The 21,492-nt window shown below is 43.1% G+C and overlaps 1 protein-coding gene across 2 annotated transcripts in view; it reads left to right on the top strand.

The window, feature by feature from the left end:
• Positions 1 to 673: 673 nt before the first annotated feature.
• The window catches only part of PTPRR (protein tyrosine phosphatase receptor type R), a 113,210-nt gene continuing 92,391 nt past the window's right edge, over positions 674 to 21,492 (top strand). The window contains exon 1 of one of the 2 annotated variants that reach the window (XM_083574515.1): positions 674 to 849. In XM_083574515.1, the coding sequence (XP_083430641.1) occupies positions 789 to 849 (61 nt within the window). In that variant the 5' untranslated portion in view covers positions 674 to 788. Of the gene's footprint in view, positions 850 to 9,741; positions 9,848 to 21,492 lie in introns of those variants that run through there. The other variant, XM_083574516.1, reaches the window with a different exon arrangement.

Genomic DNA, 21,492 nt, shown 5'->3' with positions numbered 1-21,492 from the left:
GCAAAGTTCTTAACCCGAGGTACTATTTCTGGGTTAGTGGAGTCTGTAACCTGAAGCGTATGTAACCTGAAGCGTATGTAACCCGAGGTACCACTGTATGCTGAACTTTCATGGCACTCAAATTCAACTGTCTGAGGCGGCTGCAACATGGCCCTCTCACTTTGCCTCATGGTAGGGCTGGCTCAGCTGGCTGGAACAGTTTTTATGGAGTTGGAGGCAGAAAATATGGTGGTCACTGCTTGGGCAACTGTAGAGAGTTAACCCAACTGTCTGTGTATGCAAGGTGGCTGGATGGGTGAAAAGAAAGGGTGGCGGAATAGCTCGGTGGGTAAGCATGAGGCTCTAAATCTCAAGGTCGTGGGTTTGAGTCCCATAAGATCCCTTCATATTGCAGGGGGTTGGGATGGATGACCCTCGTGGTCCCTTCCAATTCTGACCAGCTGTGGAAGAGAGAGCTAGTCTCTAGGCTCTTCCATTGCTCCTTCTTCCCCGTCCTCAACTGCCTTTCCAGATCCAGGGATCCCCCCTCTCCTCCCAGCTCCCCGAGCCTGTCCACTTGGATGCCTGCCTGCCATCATACAAGCGCCCCTCCGGGAAGCCCCTTCCGCCGGCAGCCGGCTCGGGCGGCCAAGGGGCCGTCTCTCGGCTCGCCGCAGCTGCGCACGCGCCGTTTCCCCCAGCGTGCTCATTAACCAGGAAGGAGGAAAACCTGATGGGAAGCAAAACCCCGAGCGCGGCCAGAGCGAGCGAGGCGGAGATCGGCGCTCTCCCAGCCGCAGGCGCACACCATGTGGACGACAGCAGCCTGCCTGCCCGTGGCGTGCCTCTTGCTCCAGTTCCACGGTGCAGGTAAACACGCAAGAGGACCCAATCTGGCCGTGCTAGGATGGCGCGCAAAGCAGCTGAGGCTTGGGCTAGGAGGGTTGAAAGGGGTCTCTCTGAGCGCCCGGGCACGTTGAGAGGGACAGAGGGAGGGAGAGAGGGAGAATCGGGGCCATTAAACCACCTGTTGGGTGGTCCCCCTCCTTGGGTGCGGCGCCACCATCCTTTATTGGCGTCCCAGAAAGGGTTTTGGGGCTGAAAAACGAGCAAATCGGCGTTGGATCCTCCCCGCTGTTCATCTGCGCGTTTTTGTGGGTCATTTGCTTTTGCGCCTTCCAAAGGGTGGATTTGGAGCAATAGCTTGTTCGCTTTAGCAGAGGCAGACCATCTGGTTTGCAGCTCCGGCGACGTGTCTTAGCCCCGCCGTAATCTGGGCTAGATTCGCCTCGAGCTCTCCCCCAGCAGCCCGGAGCTGCTTCTCTCGAAAGCTGAAGATCCCTCTTTTGTTCGGGAAAAGTGTCTGTTTTCTGCCCAGACAGGAGCAGTTTGGGGAGAGCGGGTGGGGCTGTTTTCTGTCGGTGTTGTCTGGTGTGGGCGCCTCTGTCCGTCTGTGTACGGTGCATGTTTTCGGGTTTCAGCACCAGGGTCAGCGACAAGCCGAAATACCTAGAAATGCGAAGCAGCGGGGAACCGGGCCAGACAATTCTACATCTTGCAATCATACGGTCCCCGCTGTCTGAGCTCTGTTAATAAGAAATACGGTAGTTCAAAATAACACAGCATTGCAAACGCTCAGCTGCTGCCCTTCCAGGTAACAAGAGATCGAAGGACTAGAGGTTTATGCCTGTGCACGTTTTTGGTTGGTTTGTTTGCAGGGGCGATCGCACAAGTCATTATTGTAGCATGATGGAGGCTGCGCTTTAAATGCGTGCTGGGATGTGGAAGTAGCATTTTAGGAAAGGTGAAATCCTGCTGCGACAGCTCTCTCTTGTGCAATAGCCGTACAGCGGGGATAATAAATCCCCTCTCTGCTTACCTAGCAAAAGCTTTGCCGCCTTCGGGAAAACGCTGCAATTAAAGCATTACAGCCCCTCTCCGTGAACACCTTTTCAGTCTTGGCCATCGGTTTTAGACTAGTTATTATATGCTTGAATTTCTGCACAGAAAGAGAAAGATGGTTCAAAGAATATCGCAGTCGTCTTGGGCTACTGATCCCCGTCATTTAAAGTGCAATGTCCTCATTTTAAACAGAAGGACCATTACTTAAAGATAACTCTCTGTTAATAAAACCACAGCATCACCTCATTTCAGCAAACATTGCCGTTAAGTTCTTCCTGCAATGAAAATGGATGTCGTCTGCTAAGGAGCTTCCCTCCCAGTTTGTCTGAGTGGTCTTACATGGCTACAGTTTGGTGGTGGTGGTGTGGTGGGGAGATGTTAGTTGCCCAAGGGTTTTGTTTGGAAAAATCGAAGAAAGAAAAATCTTGCGGACTCAATACCTCACTAATCACAGGCTCACACTGATTTGGAGTTGGGCATCCCTCCCCCAGCTGGTCACATTTTGTTGCATAAAACTCAGGTATTGCATAAAACTCAGGTGCTTAACATGCCTTTTCAGAAGCAAATACTGTTGCATTCAATGGGAATAACTCCTTTAGGATTGCAGTTTTGAGTCATCTGTCTAATACTGGAATGATGTACCGTCTCTCACTCCTGCTAGTTTAATGCAACATTTTTATAATCTCTAATTGTATCTAGTTAGTGTTGGATGATGGAGGCTGCAAGCCTGTATCTACTTACCTGGGAGTAAGTTCCACTGAACAACAGTGAAACTTACATCTGAGTACATATTATAAGACTGTTCAGTGAGAACCCTTAAGGCCCTGAGCGCTCTCTGTATCTCTGCATTCATATGGATGGTTTGCCCCTGGAGGGCTTCCACCTGTGGACCTCCATCTTCACAGGTGGACCTTTCTCTCCACAATAACCTCTGGCCCCTGGGATGTACTCTTGGGGACTGTTGCACCCTAAAACCAACTATACAATGCAAAATATTTCAGAGCTACAATATAGTGGAAACAGAGACTGGTGCAGCAGATAATACAAATTGTGGATCAGATAAACCTAAAACCTACCAAAGGAAATGGTTTTTGCCCTATGGCATAAGAGAAGGCGCCAACTGAGCCTCACAGGGCAAATACTTCCAGAATTTAAGTGTGGCCACAGAGAAAGTCCCTTTTTTATGCCCCTCAACTTATCTTCTGCCATGGCTGGGACATTCTAAACTTGCATGTCTGCATATGTTTGGATGGTAGTCACCTAAAGTTTACTCGTAGTAGACCCATTGAAATGACAGCATATGACTAAGTCTCTTAATTTCAGTGGGTCTACTCTGAGTAAAACTTAGCTGACTATTGTCCTTTATTTTTAAATAATTTTTTAGTGGCTAAGATTACTTTGGAGATCAAATTGGAAGCTAATATTTAGAATAAGACCCCTGAAGCTCAATCCAGAAGAGGGTAGGTAGATCACTGCCACTTTTTTTTTTTAGTGGGAGTAGATCACAGTCTCTTGGGAGTTGAACATGCCTGGACTATAGGAAAGGAGAGCCTGTGTGTAGGCTCTCCCCACCGTCAGGAACTTTACATCAGGTGGATAGGCTCTGCTTATAGGCACATAGGTTGCCCTTTTTGGTGGTCTGCTGAATACATGGGCATGGAGGTGTGTTTTAATGGGCAGTCGCACCTCCTCATGGAGAAGCACATCTACGTACTTTGAGTGTGTAGGCGTAACAATTGAAGAGCCATTTGATTTGCTTAGGATTGGATCTGTGCAGCCCACTCCAATGGAAACCCAGTCCTATTTATTTCATTTGAATCTTATTTCATGAATCAGTAGTCTTAAGAATGAAGTCTTGTGCTTAAGGTCATGCCCTATAAGCCATCTAGCTGGAGTAAGCCACAAGTAAATGGGTTTAGGATCACATCCCACTAGGCAAAGGATTGGTAGAGCATGAGACTCTTAATTTCAGGGTCATGGGTTCAAGCCCCATGCATTGCAGAGGGTAAGACTACATGACCCTTGCAGTCCCTTCCAGTTCTATGATCCTGTGTCTTTTAGTTCTCATGATGGAAGTAAGCCTGTGTCTAAGCTGCACTCATAATGCTTCTCTATTAAAAACAACAACAACAACTTTGCACATAATATACTTGGTGTCAGGGAAGAGTTCTAGCTTAGCCTTCTCCAAGACATTCTGGTTTTCTAAGTGTGAGGATTATTATTTTTAATGGAGTAATTTTCACTCCAGAGAGCCCTCGCGTGCTGTCTAAAACTGTACCTCCCTGATGCATGGCTTGAAATTATGCACACAAATTTTGATGGGCTTCCCCATATTGCTCTTGTGATACACCTAACTACGATTCCTGGATCTCTTGCATACAGCAAAGGAGGAATCTGGCCAACAAGATTGTGAAATTCATCTAATCATGGACTACAGTTATGAATTATACATGGTGGTTTCCATCTATAGCCATCAGCTGCATTGCACTTAGCGCTGCTGTGAGTCTCTCATTATATCCCCTCTGTGAGATGTGGCTGAAACATCTCTGGTTCTCAGTATGGCTCCCATTCTGTGGTACAAGCGGAGACTTTTTCAGTGTGGAGTTAACAATAAGCAACACATTTTAAAAATCTCTAGCTTTCACTAAGTTAGGAAGGAAAATAGGTTTGTGGGCTTTGATTAGATGAGCTCCAGGATGCCATTGGCCAGAAGTTTGATTCCTGTTGTTGTTGTTGTTGTTGTTGTATGGGAGAGATCCAAGAACCATATAGTTTGGTTTATTGCAACAGCAATAGAAGAAAGCTGATTGCAACAAAGTGACTGAGCTTTGGGCGCGAGAGGACAGCCCCCAGCTGTGCTGTGGTTTAAATCTCCTTTGGCCATGCCTCCCTCCAGCACTGTATTTATTTACATTAGAGTATTTATTTAAAGGCTATGAGTGCCATTCAGCTCATTAAAATGAATTGGCATAAGCTGCGTAACTGCTGGATTGCAGCCAATGAATCACATCTATAGGGCAGATCTGTCCCTGTCCTTTACTGAATCCTGGACATTTGGGGAAGGTTTTGGGTAGTTTTGTTCAGCATCAGAACTTGGTCACCACCACTAGGAGATGATTGATTCAGAAGATCTTTATGTAAGCCTCTAAAACAAATCTATCGGGTCACATTAAAGCTCTCGACAATAATGCTATGCTGACAAATTATCCTGAATTTTTCAGCCATTCTACCACAAATTTCTGCAAAAGTCTCATGAGTGGAATTCAGGACTTACCTTACCTCTGGCATGGCCAAAGGATGCTTGTGAGTGTCCTTTCATTCTACAAATCCACAAGTTCTGCACACTTGGGACAGAGGAAGCTGCCTTATATGGAGCCAGGCTGTTGGTCCATCTGGCTCAGTATTGTTGACACTGACTGACAGCAGTTCCCCAGAGTTTCAGACAGGGATTGAACCTGGGACCTTTTGCATGAGAAGCGGATAGCCTGCCACTGACTGGGCTATGACCTTTCCTCAGATGGCCATGCTACCTGAAAACTCTGTGTTGTCCTAACTTAGGCTTTTCAGAAGTTCAAGCACCCTGCCTAGCATGTGCCTAACAGCTGTGCATTGTTGTTGTTTAGTCAGTTTGCTTTTATAGAAACCAGCACAGAAATAAATAAAGGAAGCACTTCCCTTAAAAACAAAACCATTGAGTGAACCGATCTTAAGGGCTCAGCAGCCACCCTCCCTACTTCCCATGCTTCAGTCAAAACCCAGGGGAATACATCATGAGAACTCCTCCCTTGAGTTCTTTTCCTCCCCAGAACAGGAAGCACAGGCAACTCTGTAGGCTGCAGAGCCCTGAATAAATGTTTTACGAGATGAAAAAACACCCACACTACCCACATCAACCTCACAGGAATAAAGCAAGCCCAATACTCCACCCAACCTGCAAGTGAGGTAGAAAAACAGAAGGCTCTTTCACAGGTGAAGATAACTTTTAGAAATTGGGGGGACAGGTTTCAGCACAGCACTAGCCAACAACGATTTGTTTTAGTTTACTTTATTTGATATCCTATATTTTAATCGGTGCAGGACCCAAGGCAGATCACAACAAGAATAAAAAACAGATGCAGCTAAGAACATGCATAGAACAGTTAGGAAATTTTGCATATTAAAACCAGCACTGAATCAAAACAAGTTAAAAGCATCCAAAAGCACAAGAGGAGAAGAAAATGTACAACACCCACCATTAAAGGATCTTGTCATAACAGCCAGTTAATGGCCAAAGACCCTTCTAAACAAAAAAGTCATTGCTTGCTGGTGAAAGAAAACCAGAGAGGAGGCTGGCCTGGACACCCATGGAAGGGAGTTTTATAATCTGGGAGCAGCCCTCGACAAGACACTCTCACATATCCTCGCCAAATGTGTGGTGAGGGTGACAGGACAGAGAAAAGTGTCCGCTGAAGATCTAAAAACCCAAGTAGGCTCAGATAGGTTTGGAACATAGGAAACCACCTTATATGGATTCAGGCCAGTGGTTCATCTGGCTCAGGGTGGTTGGTACTGACTGAAAGTTGCTCTCCTGGCTTTCAGAAAGCAGTCTTTCCAGCATTACCAGGAAATGGATGGATTGAAACTCTGACCTTTTAATAATCATAATAATTTTTTTATTTATACCCTGCTCATCTGCCTGGGTTTCCCCAGAGACTCTGGGCAGTACATATAAAAACATGGTAAATCATCAAATATTAAAAGTTTCCCGATACAGGGCTGCCTTCAGATGTCTTCTAGTTCTTTATTTCCTTGACATCTGATGAGAGGGCGTTCTGCAGGGAGGGTACCACTATTGAGAAGGCCCTCTGTGTGGTTCCCTGTAACTTCACTTCTCGCAGTGAGAGAACTACCAGGAGACCCTCAGAGAAGGACCTCAGTGTCCAGGGGGTGGGGATGCTCCTTCAGGTATACTGGGCTGAGGTCATTTGGGACTTTAAAGGTCAGCACCAACACTTTGAATTGTGCTCAGAAACATACTGGGAGCCAGTGAAGATTCTTTTGGATCGGTGTTTTATGGTCCCGGGGGCTACTCCCAGTCACCAGTCTAGCTGCCACATTCTGGATTAGTTGTAGTTTCCAAGTCACCTTCAAAGGTAGCCCCATGTAGACCACATTGCAGTAGTCCAAGCGGGAGCTAACTAGAGCATGCACCACTGTGGAGAGACTGTCTGTGGGCAGGTAGGGTCTCAGCATACCAGATGGATCTGGTAGACCCAGAATTGACCTGTGCCTCCATGGACAGCAATGAGTCTAAAATGACTGCCAGGCTGCACACCTGGTCCTTCAGGGGCACAGTTACCCCATTCAGGACCAGGGAGTCCCCGCGCAATAGAGCATATGCCAGGCATAGGCAAACTTGGCCCTCCAGGTGTTTTGGAACTACAACTCCTATCATCCCTGACCACTGGTCCTATTAGCTAGGGATGATGGGAGTTGTAGTCCCCAAACATCTGGAGGGCCGAGTTTGCCTATGCCTGGCGTATGCTCTACTGACCCTTTCTAGTTTAACTAAAGCAGGGATGGGGAATCTGTGGTTCTCCAAATGTTATTGGACTCCAATTCCTATTGGCCCCAGCGAACGTAATCAGAAATGACAGGAGTCCAGAAACATCAAGGTGTTTGTGAGGTGCAGGTTCACCATCTCTGAGCTGCATGAGAAGCCGTAAAAAAATGCACCTTCTTAATCGGTCTTTATCATCCTGGTGCCTTCCAGATGTTGCAGGACTCCAGCTCCCACCATCCTCGACTGTTGGCCATGCTGGCTGGGGCCTGATGGGAGCTGTAGTCCAACAATGCCTGGAGAGTGCCTGCTTGATGAAGGCTGATCTTCATATTGCCTACATGCCATGCTCCAGGAGCTCTGCCTAAACTGAAGCAGAGAAGAACCAAATGTATTACCTTGAGAGAAGAGCTTGTCACCACGGAGGTGGACTGCTCAGTGTGAGCCAACTACATTCTACGGGAATGCAATTTCCAAGTGCAGAATTATTTTAGGGGGAAGGAGGACTTGCGCTGCTATGTACATTACAAGTCTACTATGCATATGAAAAGAATATTTAGAATGAGCGTAGCCGACTCTGCTTTGAAACGTGTTTAGAATTCTGCTTCACGGCATTAATTAATTTAAACACTTTCCAGCCATTATCCCTTAAATTTGTTCTGCTGCAGAAGGTTCCCTGCTGAAATTTTATTAGGACATAATCTATGCTAGGAGGATGTAGACGATTATCTTTTTTTCTATGTGAAAGCTCAGCAGACATATTACAAAGTTATTTTTTGCTTTGTTTCAGAAGAAGCTAGTTAGGGTGTGTTCATGTGAAATAGCTTGGTGGTTCTGCATTGAGAGGTGTGTGTCTGTGTGTGTGTGTGTGTGTGTGTGTGTGTGTGTGTGTTATTACATTGAAAAATATCTTCAAATCTGTAGGATGGAAGAATATTGGTAGAGAAGATTCTGACCAGTCCAGGACTTGTGTGGTAATATATGGGCTGAGTGGACTCAATCTCATTTTAGAAATGTGATGGAGTGGTTGCATAATTGTTGTTGTTGTTGTTTCAAAGCATACCTATATTTTATTATGCTGCCACCATACCCCTGTTGGAAACCAATACAGTGGCACGTTGAAATCTGCCTTTATGCACATGGTAAAGCAATCAAATGAGCACTGCATGGTGCAAGTCACATTGATTGATTTCCTGACATTTCTGTCCTGCCTTTGCTCTGTTGTGAAACTCAAGGTTCCTCAGCAGTTTCCCATCAGGGCATTGACCCAAACCCAGACCTGATTAGCATCAGCAAGGTGCTAGCTTTATGTGTCTTCAGACCATAGCCTGTCAGCGCCGCTGTAATCCAGCAGACAGAGATTTGAGACTGAGATTGAGGAGGCCTGGGTTCCATGTGTCCTGCAGATCTTAGTATGATCCTAAGGAAATCTTTATCTGTCAACTGAGAAGAGTGATGAACCGGGATATATTTGGAGATTTCTTCCCATTGTACGTGAAACTTGAGAATGCTGCTCTCAGTCAGTGTGGACAGCACTCAAATAGATGGACCAATGGTCTGATTCAGTATAAGGCAGCTTTGTACATTGCTAATGGGATGGTACATATAGGAGTAAATGGTACTTCAGATAGCTTCATGTGATTTTACTTAATGCCGTGTGAAGAACAAGCAAAAAATAAATTTATATTCAAAAATTCAAAGTGCGGTTAATACAGAAGGCGGACCCTCCGGAATATCTAACTCATGAACACAGCCTTGGATGCATGAAAATAATCCCAAATTCATTCCTTGTAAAGTGAGATTATCCATTCTGTTCTATGGAATCTCAGGGACGATGAAAAAAGGCACCTTCTGGAAAATGTCCAAGTTTTGCGCAACATTAAATGAATCAATATTCTGTGTATGAGGGAGTCAGGATTGTGAATACATTAGGGACCAATCCATCAACTCTTAATTCACATGAGTGTACCACAGAAATCCAATTGCCCACAATATCAGATTTCCACTTCACTTAAAAGTTGATCGTGAAATACATCTCTATAGTCAGAAGCTCAAATAAGCCCTTTTTGGTTTTGAGCCTTAAAATGCTGCCTTGGTCATGAGTTAAACACATATGGATGATTTATTCTCAGTGACTTCTAGCCTGTCAGATTTTCGTTTAAAAGTGTACCGAGCAGTATTTAATTATTTCACAAAGTATATTTTAAATGCATGTTAAAATATGCAAAATCAAGGAAGAGCTTTGCTCTGGATGCAATGGATTTAGGGGAGGGGAAATGCAGGCAATGAGTCTGTCACAACTGGCATGTGACCTCCTGGTCATTTGAGATGGATTTGTTAAGCAGATATTACAGATGCCAGGGATGCTAGCTCCAGATGGCTCTGTACTCAGTTGGACATTGAGCATCATTTGAAAGCATCCTTTGGGTAAATATGTTCTATGGTTTGGTTTGTTTAATTGGGAAAGGGGATATAATTAAAGCAAGCTATTTGTCTAAGCAGTTTTTAGTAGAGTTGTCCATGGAATCAGATATGTGCGTTTACTTATGGGGTTTGAGATGGGGAGAACGCACTCTTTATACTCGCACTACTTCCTATCTTCAATTATCAGCAAAATATTGCAAGCAGACGTAACTCTAAGTAGGCTTTAGAATTCAGTGCTCCAAGTAGCACCAGGTTTGTTATCTTTTTGGCACCAACTGAAGATGTATTTGTATTTATTTAGGATTAATAGTGATTATTATAATAGGTTTTGTTTTGTTTTTTTACCCTTCCTGGCTCTGGGTTTCTGTGGTTTTTAAGAACAACTTCTTTTTTTAATGCTTTTAATTTACTAGGTATATTTTGCTATTGATGACCGTTGTTTTAATTGATTGCTTTAATGGTTAGGCTCCCTGATCTTCTTAAGACTGAATAAAAACACTGTAAATAAATGGCTACTTCTATCCATGTCTCTTTTTAACTAGGGGTGGAAGACCTGTGGCTCTCTGAATGCTTATAGACTCCAACTCCCAGCAGGCATGGTAAAAATGCTCAGGGATTATGGGAGTTGCAGTCTAGCAACATGTGGAGGGTCACAGGTTTCCAGCCCCTGTTTTAAACCATAAGAGTAGCCAGGTGAACAGAACTTTTGGCCCTGTAGATATTGCTGAACTGTAACTCCCATTACCTCCACCCCTGACAAGCATGGAAAACAGCCTGGGATGATGGGAACTGTAGTTCAGCAGCATCTAGAGGCCCAAAGCTTCCCCACATGTGGAACAGGTGATGTGATAATGATTATCATCAGTGCACACATACTTGTAAGTTTAAAAATGGTAGCTGGGATGGTTAAACAGGTACATTGGATGCTGAAGGAATATATAGAGCAACATCAACATGAAGCACAGAATCTCTTATTTGAAGTTGTTTGAAATCTATGAATTTCCAAACCCAAGTCCATAATAGTCCAAAGGTGGATGCGTGCACACTTTCTGTGTAGAGTTTAAGAATACAAGTTATGTGGTGGGGCTGAGTACAGCTGAAGTCGAGGTTAGATGTACTGTATTTACTCAAATGTAACACGCATCTTTTTTGGCCAAATTACATCACAGAAATTAGGGTACACATGAGATTTGATGGTGCAAGCAAATACTTTTTTGGTTTCAAGGTTTTGAAAACTGAGGTATGCATTAGATTCGATGGTGCGTTAGATTCACGTAAATATGGTAGTAATTTGGTTGTCTTCATGAGAATCAGTGTGATCTAGGGATGTGAGAGAAGGCTTGAAAGATGAGGAATCTGGATTTGAACCCTGACTGGGAGAGTTTGGCATGAACAGCCTCTAAGGCTGTTCATTTTTTTTTTTTTTTAAATATTTTTATTTTTCCATAAAACACAATACAACAAACATAAACATACAAAAACAAAAACAAAACAAAAAACATGTATCATTTCATATCCTAATTTCATATCCTATCTTCCCCGACTTCCTCATGCTTCCCCTTTCTGTATTCCAAATTCTTATCGATTGTTCAGCAAATCTTCCCTTGTTTTAATTTAAATTTAGACTAATCTTCCTTATTTTCCTTGTCTTAACCATTGCTAATAGTAACCATTTACTTTCCAGTCCAACATCATTCTAACTTTCATTAACTTTATGATATTTCTTTAAATAGTCCTTGAATTTTTTCCATTCTTCTTGCGCTGCTTCTCTTCCCTGGTTTCGGATTCTGCTCGTCATTTCTGCCAAGCCCATATAGTCTATCACCTTCATCTGCCATTCTTCCAGTGTGGGTAGTTCTTGCGTCTTCCAGTACTTCGCAATGAGTATTCTAGCTGCTGTTGTAGCATACATAAAGAAAGTTATATCCGTCTTTAACACCCCTTGGCCGACAATACCCAAGAGAAAGGCCTCTGGTTTCTTGGTGAAAGTATATTTAAATACCTTTTTAAGTTCATTATAGATCATTTCCCAGAATGCCTTAATCTTCGGGCAGGTCCACCAAAGATGAAAAAATGTACCTTCAGTTTCTTTACATTTCCAACATTTATTGTCAGGCACATGGTAAATCTTTGCAAGCTTGACTGGGGTTATGTACCACCTATATATCATTTTCATAATGTTTTCTCTTAAGGCATTACATGCCGTAAATTTTATCCCGGTGGTCCACAACTTTTCCCAATCAGCAAACAAAATATTATGACCAATGTCCTGAGCCCATTTAATCATGACCGATTTGACCGTTTCATCTTGTGTATTCCATTTCAGCAGCAGATTGTACATTTTGGACAAGTTCTTAGTACTGGGTTCTAACAGTTCTGTCTCCAATTTTGATTTTTCCACCTGGAAGCCAATTTTACTGTCCAGTTTAAACGCTTCATTAATTTGATGGTAGTGAAACCAATCTCTCACCTTCCCTTTTAATTTCTCAAAACTCTGCAATCTCATTTTGTCCCCTTCCTTTTCCAAAATTTCCCAGTATCTTGGCCACTTGGGCTCCATATTTAACTTTTTAACTGCCTTAGCTTCCATTGGCGACAGCCACCTTGGAGTTTTATTTTCCAGCAAGTCTTTATATCTGTCCCAGACATTTAGTAGTGCTTTTCTGACAATATGATTTTTAAAACTTTTATGTGCTTTAACCTTGTCATACCACAAATATGCATGCCACCCAAAAATGTTATTAAAACCTTCCAAATCCAAAATGTCTGTGTTTTCAAGAAGTAGCCATTCTTTCAGCCAGCAGAAAGCTGCCGCTTCATAATAAAGTTTAAAGTCTGGCAGGGCAAACCCCCCTCTTTCCTTTGAATCCGTTAGTATCTTAAATTTAATTCTGGGCTTTTTGCCCTGCCAGACAAATTTAGATATGTCTTTTTGCCACCTCTTGAAACAATCCATTTTATCAATTATTTGCAACGCTTGGAACAAAAACAACATTCTTGGCAATACATTCATCTTTATAGCTGCAATACGGCCTAACAAGGAAAGCTTCAAGTTGGACCAAATCTCCAAATCTTTTTTCACTTCTCTCCAAGTTTTTTCATAATTATCTTTAAACAAATTCACATTTTTAGCTGTCATATTTATACCCAAATATTTCACTTTTTTAACCACAGTCAACCCTGTCTCATTCTGGAACCTTTCCTTTTCTATCTGTGTCAAATTTTTCTCCAAAACCTTTGTCTTAGACTTATTCAATTTAAATCCTGCCATTTGACCAAACTCTTGAATTATTTCCAAAACTCTTTTCGTGCTAGCTTCTGGCTCTTGCAATGTAAGTACTAAGTCATCTGCAAATGCTCTCAGTTTATATTGTTTGGCTCCGACCTGAATCCCTTTAACCAACTGGTCCCTCCTAATCATATTAAGCAAAACCTCCAGGACCGATATAAAAAGTAATGGGGAGATAGGGCATCCCTGACGTGTCCCTTTTTCAATCTTGAACTCTTCTGTAACCACATTATTTACAATTAGTTTGGCTTTCTGTTCAGAGTATATTGCACCTATACCATTTTCAAACCCTTGGCCTACCCCCATCCCCCGGAGGTTCTTCAACATAAAACTCCAAGAAATGTTGTCAAAGGCTTTCTCGGCATCCACAAATATCAAAACAGCTTTAGTGTTTATGTTCACTTCCAGCTTTTCCAAAATGTCAATTATATTCCTTACATTGTTCGACAAATGCCTTTTTGGGAGAAAACCCGCTTGGTCCCCATGAATCTCCTCCATCAAAACTCTCTTCAGTCTTTTTGCCAAAATATCAGCAAAGATTTTGTAATCCACATTCAATAACGAGATGGGTCGGTAGTTTTTAAGTTGGGTCTTTTCAGTCTCTGTCTTTGGTATAAGTGTAATGTAGGCCTCTCTCCACGTATCGGGTGCCCTTTTCCCCTCCATAATCTCATTGCAGACTTCCTTCAAAGGTTGTATCAACCCTTCCTTCAAAACTTTATAGTATTTGGAAGTCAGTCCATCCGGTCCAGGGGATTTGCCCAGCGTCATGCCTTGAATGGCATCTTCTATTTCTTGTGCTGATATCTCCTGGTTCAATATTATCTTACTTTCATGCGAAACCTTTTTCAGCCCATTTTCCTCGAGGAACTGTTGTATGTCCATTTCTTTTTGCGGCCCTTGTGTGTAAAGTTGTCTAAAGTAGTTCTGAAAACAATTCCTAATTTCCGCTGGGTTGCTTATGTTTTTTCCTTCCACTTCTATATTTGTTACCGTGTTGAGTTTTTGTCTCTTCTTTATTTGCCAAGCCAGTAACTTGCCACATTTATCAGCAGATTCAAAAGTCTTTTGTCTCATTTGTTTAATTCTCCACTCTAATTCTTGATTCATCAGTTCCATATATTGTGTTTGATGAAATTTGATTTCTCTTAGAATCTCTTGGGATTTTGGCTTCGATCTTAATTGTTTTTCCCCTTCTTTTATCTTTTCCAAAATTCTCTCCTTTTTCTCATTTTGCTTTCTCTTCTTTAAAGTATTTTGCTGAATCAGAAACCCTCTCATCACGGCTTTACTTGCGTCCCATACTATTCTTTTTTCTACTTCAGACCTTAAGTTGATTTCAAAATAGTCTTTCAAGGTTTTTTGGGCCTTCTTACAGATCTCCTCGTCTCTAAATAAGGTGTCATTCATTCTCCATCTGAAGGAACCAGTTGTTGTTTGCCTCATCACCATCTTTACAGCATTATGGTCGGAGAAAGTTTTTGGGCAGATTTCTACTTTTTTTATATTCGGAGCCATACTGCTAGTCACCCAGATTTGGTCAATCCTTGTCCATGTCATTTTGGCTTCAGAAAAGAAGGTTCCCTCTCTTTCTAATGGGTGTTTTGTTCTCCAAATATCAATCAAGTCCATATTGTCAGTCATTTCAAAAAGAGTCTTTGGTAGTCTTCCATCTTTTGTTATTACCTGTCTTTGTGCCTTGTCCATATTTGTTGAAACCACTCCATTCATATCTCCCATCAAAATTAAGTTGTAATCCATATGGTCCATCAAAATTTCATGCAACTTCTTAAAAAATTCAGCTTTCCCTTCGTTTGGTGCGTAGATTCCCACTATCAAATACTTCTCTCCTTGAAATTGAATTTCAATTGCCAAATATCTTCCTTGATCATCTTTAAAAATTTGTTTCGGTTGCAATTTTTCTTTTGCATAGATCACCACTCCTCTCTTTTTTACTCTGTCTGAAGATATAAATTCCTGTCCCAGTCTTTTGTTTATTAATAATTTTCTGTGTGCTCTTGTCACGTGGGTCTCTTGTAGGCAAATCAAGTCCAATTGGTCTTTCTTTAAGGCATGAAATATATTTTTTCTCTTCCTGGGAATATTTAAGCCATTACAATTCCAGGTTAGAAGTTGCAGAGCCATGATGGGATTATTTACTCCTTCCTCCTACAGCTCCCTGTTTTTGTTCCTCGTCTGTCGGTGGTACCGTGTTCGTGTCCAGTGATGGATGCCCTTGTCCTGGAAATGTCTCTTTCTGTAGGTCTTCTTCGTGTTCTCCCAAGAACTTGTCTTTATCACTTACAGTCTTTATTCTTCTCTTCTTTCCCTTATATTTAAAAGACAAGCCTTGGGGAAATTCCCACCTGAATGGTATGTAGTTCTTCTTCAGCAGTGTCACCAGGTCTTTATAATGTCCTCTTGCGTCCAAGATACTCTTAGGGATGTCTTTAAAGATCTCAATGAAAAAGTCTTCAATTCGAAGGGCTGTTTGGTAGTGCAGGTTCAATATTTTATCTCGCTCCTCCTTTGATCTTAAGGTAATAAGACAATCTCTGGGTCGATTTCTCTTCTGTCTTATTCCCAATCTAAATGCACTTTCTATCTTGAAATCTTCTTTCTTCAGCTCCTGCTTCCAAAAGTCAGAAAATTCTTTTGTCAAATCATCCACCAAGTTCTCTCCTTCCTTTTCCGGCACAAGTCTGATCCTCAGGTTCCTCTCCTTGCGTTGCATATCCTGCATAGAGAGTGCCAGTTCATATTCATCCAATTTCTTGTAAACTGGTGGAAATTTTTCCTCCGCGGCAGTTGCAATAGCCTCTAAGGCTGTTCAGTGGTAACAACAGTGATGTTCCTTTCAGGGTGTAGGAAACTACAGACGCAATCTTATGCAAACTGGCATGGTCAGCTGAGTTCAGTTGGACGTTCTTCTGAGTAAACATGGTTCGCCTCATGCCACGTGTAAGATAAACACTGGAACACACACTGCACAAAGAGAGCAATAAGGAAGTTGACCACAGGGTCATGCTTTTCAAGTATTTAACATGGAAACTGTATGTTCCTATAAAATTGCGGCCAATTTGGGAGGGAGGGGAAGGGCAGCAGTGAGCCTGGCACGGTGCAGACACAGCTGCAGGAGCATTGAAATGGCTCCGCTGCCATGCCTGCACCTGCCAAGCTCCTTACTTCTAGAAGGAGCTATAAGTAGCCCTCTTCCTCCTCCTGGTGCTGAACGGTGTTTGAAAGGTGGGGAGGAAAGCAGCCCCACTCAGCTGCCCCACCAACTGTCTTTTTTCCATTGTTGAAGAAAGGACATGGGAACCTGTAGTTTCAGAAACAAAAGTTAGCACTCCTTGTTAGGAGGAGATGGAATCGTATTTTTTATTATTTTTTCTTCCTTATTGCAGTAGGACACTAGGACAAAAATAACCGCCGAAAGATTAACAACTCTGTCACGAGTTCTCACTCGTTAGATTTGCCTCCAACTGTCAATTAATGGTCCAGTTGATTAATCTGATTAAAACTTGCAGTCCTGATTTATTAGGAGTAGTCTTCGTTGTTAAGTGCATTGAATAGGAGGATAGAAGAGGCAGCCTGTTCTCTCAGTAGGAAGCACCATCTGCTGTGAAGAGGTGGCGAGTGGGATGTCGGGTCAATTCAAAACCTATACAGAGCATCCAATGGATTTTATTGATAGCTACAATGTGTGTGTGTGTGTGTGTGTGTGTGTGTGTGTGTTGAGGAATGAGGGCATAAAAAAATACCTGAAACAGAGGTCTAAATGGTAGGTCAGATCTAGATTGAGAAAAGAAACCAGGAAAGCGACAGTGGTGATAAGAGACAAAACCTGCCTTAAGAAAAATAAATCTTTTTCAGTTTTCAACAGTAAACAAAAGAAACCCACTTTCAATTAGAATGACTACCCAATCACAAAAGGAGCCAATACTCTCAGACTTTTTCCATCACTACACTGAGATCAGGTGATTGTATGGAAAGGATTTTATCTTTTTATTCAGTGGAAACAGGAAATTCTTTCTCTTTTTCATTTTAGAGAAAGACAAAACATATTAGGGGGTAGGTTCTGATATTTTTCTAATTTTCAGAGCCTATCTGCGTGGTAGGCTCTGAAAAAAAAAGTCATCAAGGTTGGGAAACTCGGGTGTGAAGTAGTTTTCCATTCCTGAACATCCCCATAGACCCAAGATAATTACCAGAGGATAAAAGTGAAATAACCTGCCATTAAGCTGACTAATTATAATTCACTGGATTTTATTCATGCCAACAGAATGGCAGATACCATGTGTCGTTGCCTCTCACTAAGAGGAATAATCCATCCCTGCGAGGTCAAAATTCATATGACCAAATTGTCCCAGTGGGAATGTGGGGTAAGGTGTGTGATGAAAGGATTGTGTGATTCTTCACCCTGACTGTAATTCCCAAGTCAACCTGTATTTAATGTTGTGAAGCTACTGAAAGTTAGCTGAATGAAAAACCAGGATGCTCACTGAGCAGTGAGCGACGAAGCAGTCATATTACCCCAGGGGTGGGAAACTTTCATCCTGGGAGCTGAATGTGACAATTTAAGGCTCTCTGTCTGGCCTTTCTCCTTAGGCCACATCTATCACTGATCCAAGTGCTTTTGCCTGGCTAAAATGCTTCCTTGGTACCCTGGCTCAGTTGATAGAGCATGGGACTCTTAATCTGAGGGTTGCAGGTTCAAGCCTCATGTTGGGCAAAAATATTCCTGCATTACAGGGGGTTGAACTACAAGATTCTTGGGGGACCTTCCAATTCTATAGTTCCAGGATTTTAACTCTGATAATGCCTCTTGTGTGTCTGGATTGAAGGTACGGAGTGTTTGAATGTGCGTAAAAACTAGCCTAGTGTACAAAGCTAAACGTCGTATTTGTTTCTTCACCCACTTCTGCCTCTGACCTCCACACCACCAGCAAGCAGCATTCAAAAGGTTGACCAGAAGTGATGTGGCAGTGACATGGTGTTCAGACTGAAAAATGCTCCCCACCCCTGTGATACTCCTTTTGTACAAGCAAAGCACATGATTTCCTCAATCCATATTCCCACCATGTCAGAGTCGTGGTGTAGATTGTTTTTCAAAGCATCCATTTTCATTTCTTGCTCTAAAACAGGGTTTCCCAAACTTGGGTCTCCAGCTGCTTTTGGACTACAATTCCCATCATCCCTGGCTGCTGGTCCTGCTAGCTAGGGATGATGGGAGTTGTAGTCCAAAAACAGCTGAGAAGCTCTGCTCTAAAATGACAAAAGGGCATGAGCAATTGCCAAGATACTTCAATATGGTTTCGTCAGGAGCGGGGACAGGGGGAAATTAAGCTGAAAGCCCCTAAGTGCCAACACTAAATATTTGTTCCCCTTCGGGGCAGGCTTGAGCTGGGAGGTGAAAACATCAGTCCTTCCAAGATATCGGGGAAGTATAACAAAGGGATCCAAAAATGTTGGTTGGCTCTACGTTTTCATGGCACTGACTCAAAATGATTACTGTTCTAAAAATAGAACTGACCACTTTTGCAACAAAGGGAGAGAATGTTGGGAGTCTGGAAGAAGAATTCCATTTCTGGAAGAATTATTTCTGTGGGAAACAAATTATGTTATAAATATTAACTGATGGCCTTTTGTAGCTGCTCAAGGACCTGGAATATTAGGCAGCTGAAACGGGCTGTGTATGTTTCCAGAGGTTAACGCTGCTATAGAGGTAGTGTCGGTGCATTGTTATGCTTATGTATAATTATCTTGACAGGTGTCAACTCGGATTTCTTTGATGTGAACACCTGCCCGTTTGGTGCCTAGACTGCAAGCCTGAATCTAATATCCAATGGCTACTGAAATATATATAAATGTCAATCACTCTTGGCTTGATTTTTTTTTTGTTTCGTTACAGGTTTCTTTTTTTGTTTTTCCTGGCTTGCTCACATAGTTGTAAACCTGTTGTCTGGTTCTCTTTCTACAAAAGCATAGAATTAAATGTCACCTGAACACAACTAGAAAAGCACTCACTTGCATAACTGTCCCATTGCATCTGTTTGCAAGATCTGAGTTTTGGAATTTCCTTGAGCATCCAGAAACTCTGCGTAGTTCTTGGGTTTTTTTCTTCTTCTTCCATGGAACTTCAACTTCCTTTATTTTTACATCACAGTTCTAAAGTTCAGATGCTACAATTGCACTGGCCATCCATCCATCTATCCTTTCCCCCTCTCTCAGGTTACTGAATTTTTTCTCACTACTAACTCTGCTATACTCAGCCTTGTCCATCACTTACCAAAGTTCAGATGCTGCTACTGCACATGGTCTTCCATCTACCCATCCATCCTTACCCCCTCTCTTAGGTTACTGAACTACTTTCTGGCTATTTAACTCTGTTTTATTTTGCCTTTTCCATCACTTACCAAAGTGAAGTGACAGACTGCAATTCACTCTACAGCAGGAGACTTAATATTCTTGAAGTCTGTGCATGTGAGAGTGTTTCCATATGATCTCATACACATGGAGAATGATAATGTTCAGTTGTCCTTTTGTGCTACTGAATTCACATGATTCCTCCTCTACCCAGCAACCGAAAATTAAGACAAGTCAAAAGCGTTTTTTACCGTAAAAACTTGTCTGAAATTGTCTAATAATTCTGACCTCTTCCTATATAATGCGTTCTTAAAATAGGGAAATATCAAAATTTGCCTAAACAGAGCTTCCTTCCTAGAGCTAATAGAGTCTGCAGTGGAGGGTGTTGCACCCAGTGCTATTTTTCTAGAAAAAGAGGTGTTGGAACTCACCATGAATGCCTCCCTTGTTTTCTTATAACGGCAATCGTGCCCACATGAGAGGTGCCAAAACTCAGTTCTGGTGAGTTCTGGCTTGAAATAAAGCCCTGGTTACACTCCTTTCCATGTGTTTCACAGTCCCAATAAAATCCACCCCTGCTCTCTGCTGCTTCTTGTTTTAAGGACACAGCAGCAAGGGATGCATTTAGCTTCATATCTAGTTTTACCTTTAGCCCAGGCTAGGGTGGAGTACAAATCTGAGAAGCTAAGAATTCTAAAAGAAAGGAACTCCTGAAATCTTTCCTCTGTATGTTTGTTTGGAAGCACCTTCCCTCTGTACCATAGCTGTTAACCGTCCCTTATTTGGCGGGAAACTCCCTTATCCCAGCACCATGTCCTGCTGCTGTCCCTTATTGATGATGTCCCTTAAATTTCCCAGGTTTCATGCTCGCCCAGCTCGGGAGGGAAGCAGCAGCTCGGGGTCCTCCGCCGTGAGAGAGAGCACGCGCACGAGCTGCTGCGTCTCCGTCTCTCCCTTTTCCCCCTCAGGGGCGCGTCGTGAGGAGACAGGTGGCGGCGGGCGGGCAGGCAGCCCCTCTCTTGCAAGACTTCCACCGTGCTGCCAGGGGAAGCCGGAGGCGGCAGCGGCAGCTGAGGAGGCGGCCTGAGGGAGGAGGAAGAGGAGGGGATGGGGAGGGACGCAGAAGGGTGGCACTTCAGCTGCCACCATGGCGCCGCAACCGCCTCATGCCGGGCTCGCGGGCGGCGTGGGTGAGAGTCTCTCTCCCTCCCCCCCTCTCGGGCGGGGAAGGGCTGATGGAACTCCTTGCGCCAGCACGACGGCAGCCCCAACGTGCTGCTTGCATACCCTCCAACCAGTGCAGCATCTTAATGTAGAGCTTTCCCCCTCTGCATCCCTTTGATAACTCTATTTTTATAAATCATTTGTCCATCCATAGTTCAAATTTTTACTACAAGTTTTCTGTCAGTCCTACCAATGTATGTAACTCTTTACAATAGCTTTTCAACTAAATTATAAACTTTCCCCATTCTTTATTAAAGAGGTCCTCTTCCTGGTTTCTAATTCTGCCTGTAAGCTTTGCCATCTTGATGTTGTTCATCAGCTTTGTCTGCCACTCTTCTTTGGTCGGAGTTGTAGACCCTTAGGATCATCTAGTCCAACCCCCTGCAAAACACAGTCAGTCGCAGCAAAAGCAGCATGGCTCCATCAGTGCCAGATTTCTGCATATGCTAAGCAAAATCCCTTATTTTGGCTGCTGATCCCTTATTTTTGAGGCTGCTGGTCCCTTATTTTCAAATCTGTAAGCTGACAGCTATGCCCTGTGCACTCCTGTAAAATAGGAGAGGGAGCCCACCCTAGATAGCCAGCCCAAGAGGGTAGCAAGTTGAGACTATTGCTAGGGCCCCCAAGGCCAAAAGGGTCACAAACTAGCTTCAGTGCCCATCAAAGAGGACTGGAGAGAGAATGAAAGAATGCCGTGCCTCTTCTAGGTTTAAGGGACAAACAGTGAACTTGCTTTGGTCATGGATCCACCAGCTCCTGGAGCTGA

Source organism: Podarcis filfolensis (genome assembly GCF_964270895.1).
Source record: "Podarcis filfolensis genome assembly, chromosome: 10".
NCBI classification, from domain to species: Eukaryota; Metazoa; Chordata; class Lepidosauria; order Squamata; family Lacertidae; genus Podarcis; species Podarcis filfolensis.
This window is presented reverse-complemented; position numbering and strand designations above follow the sequence as displayed.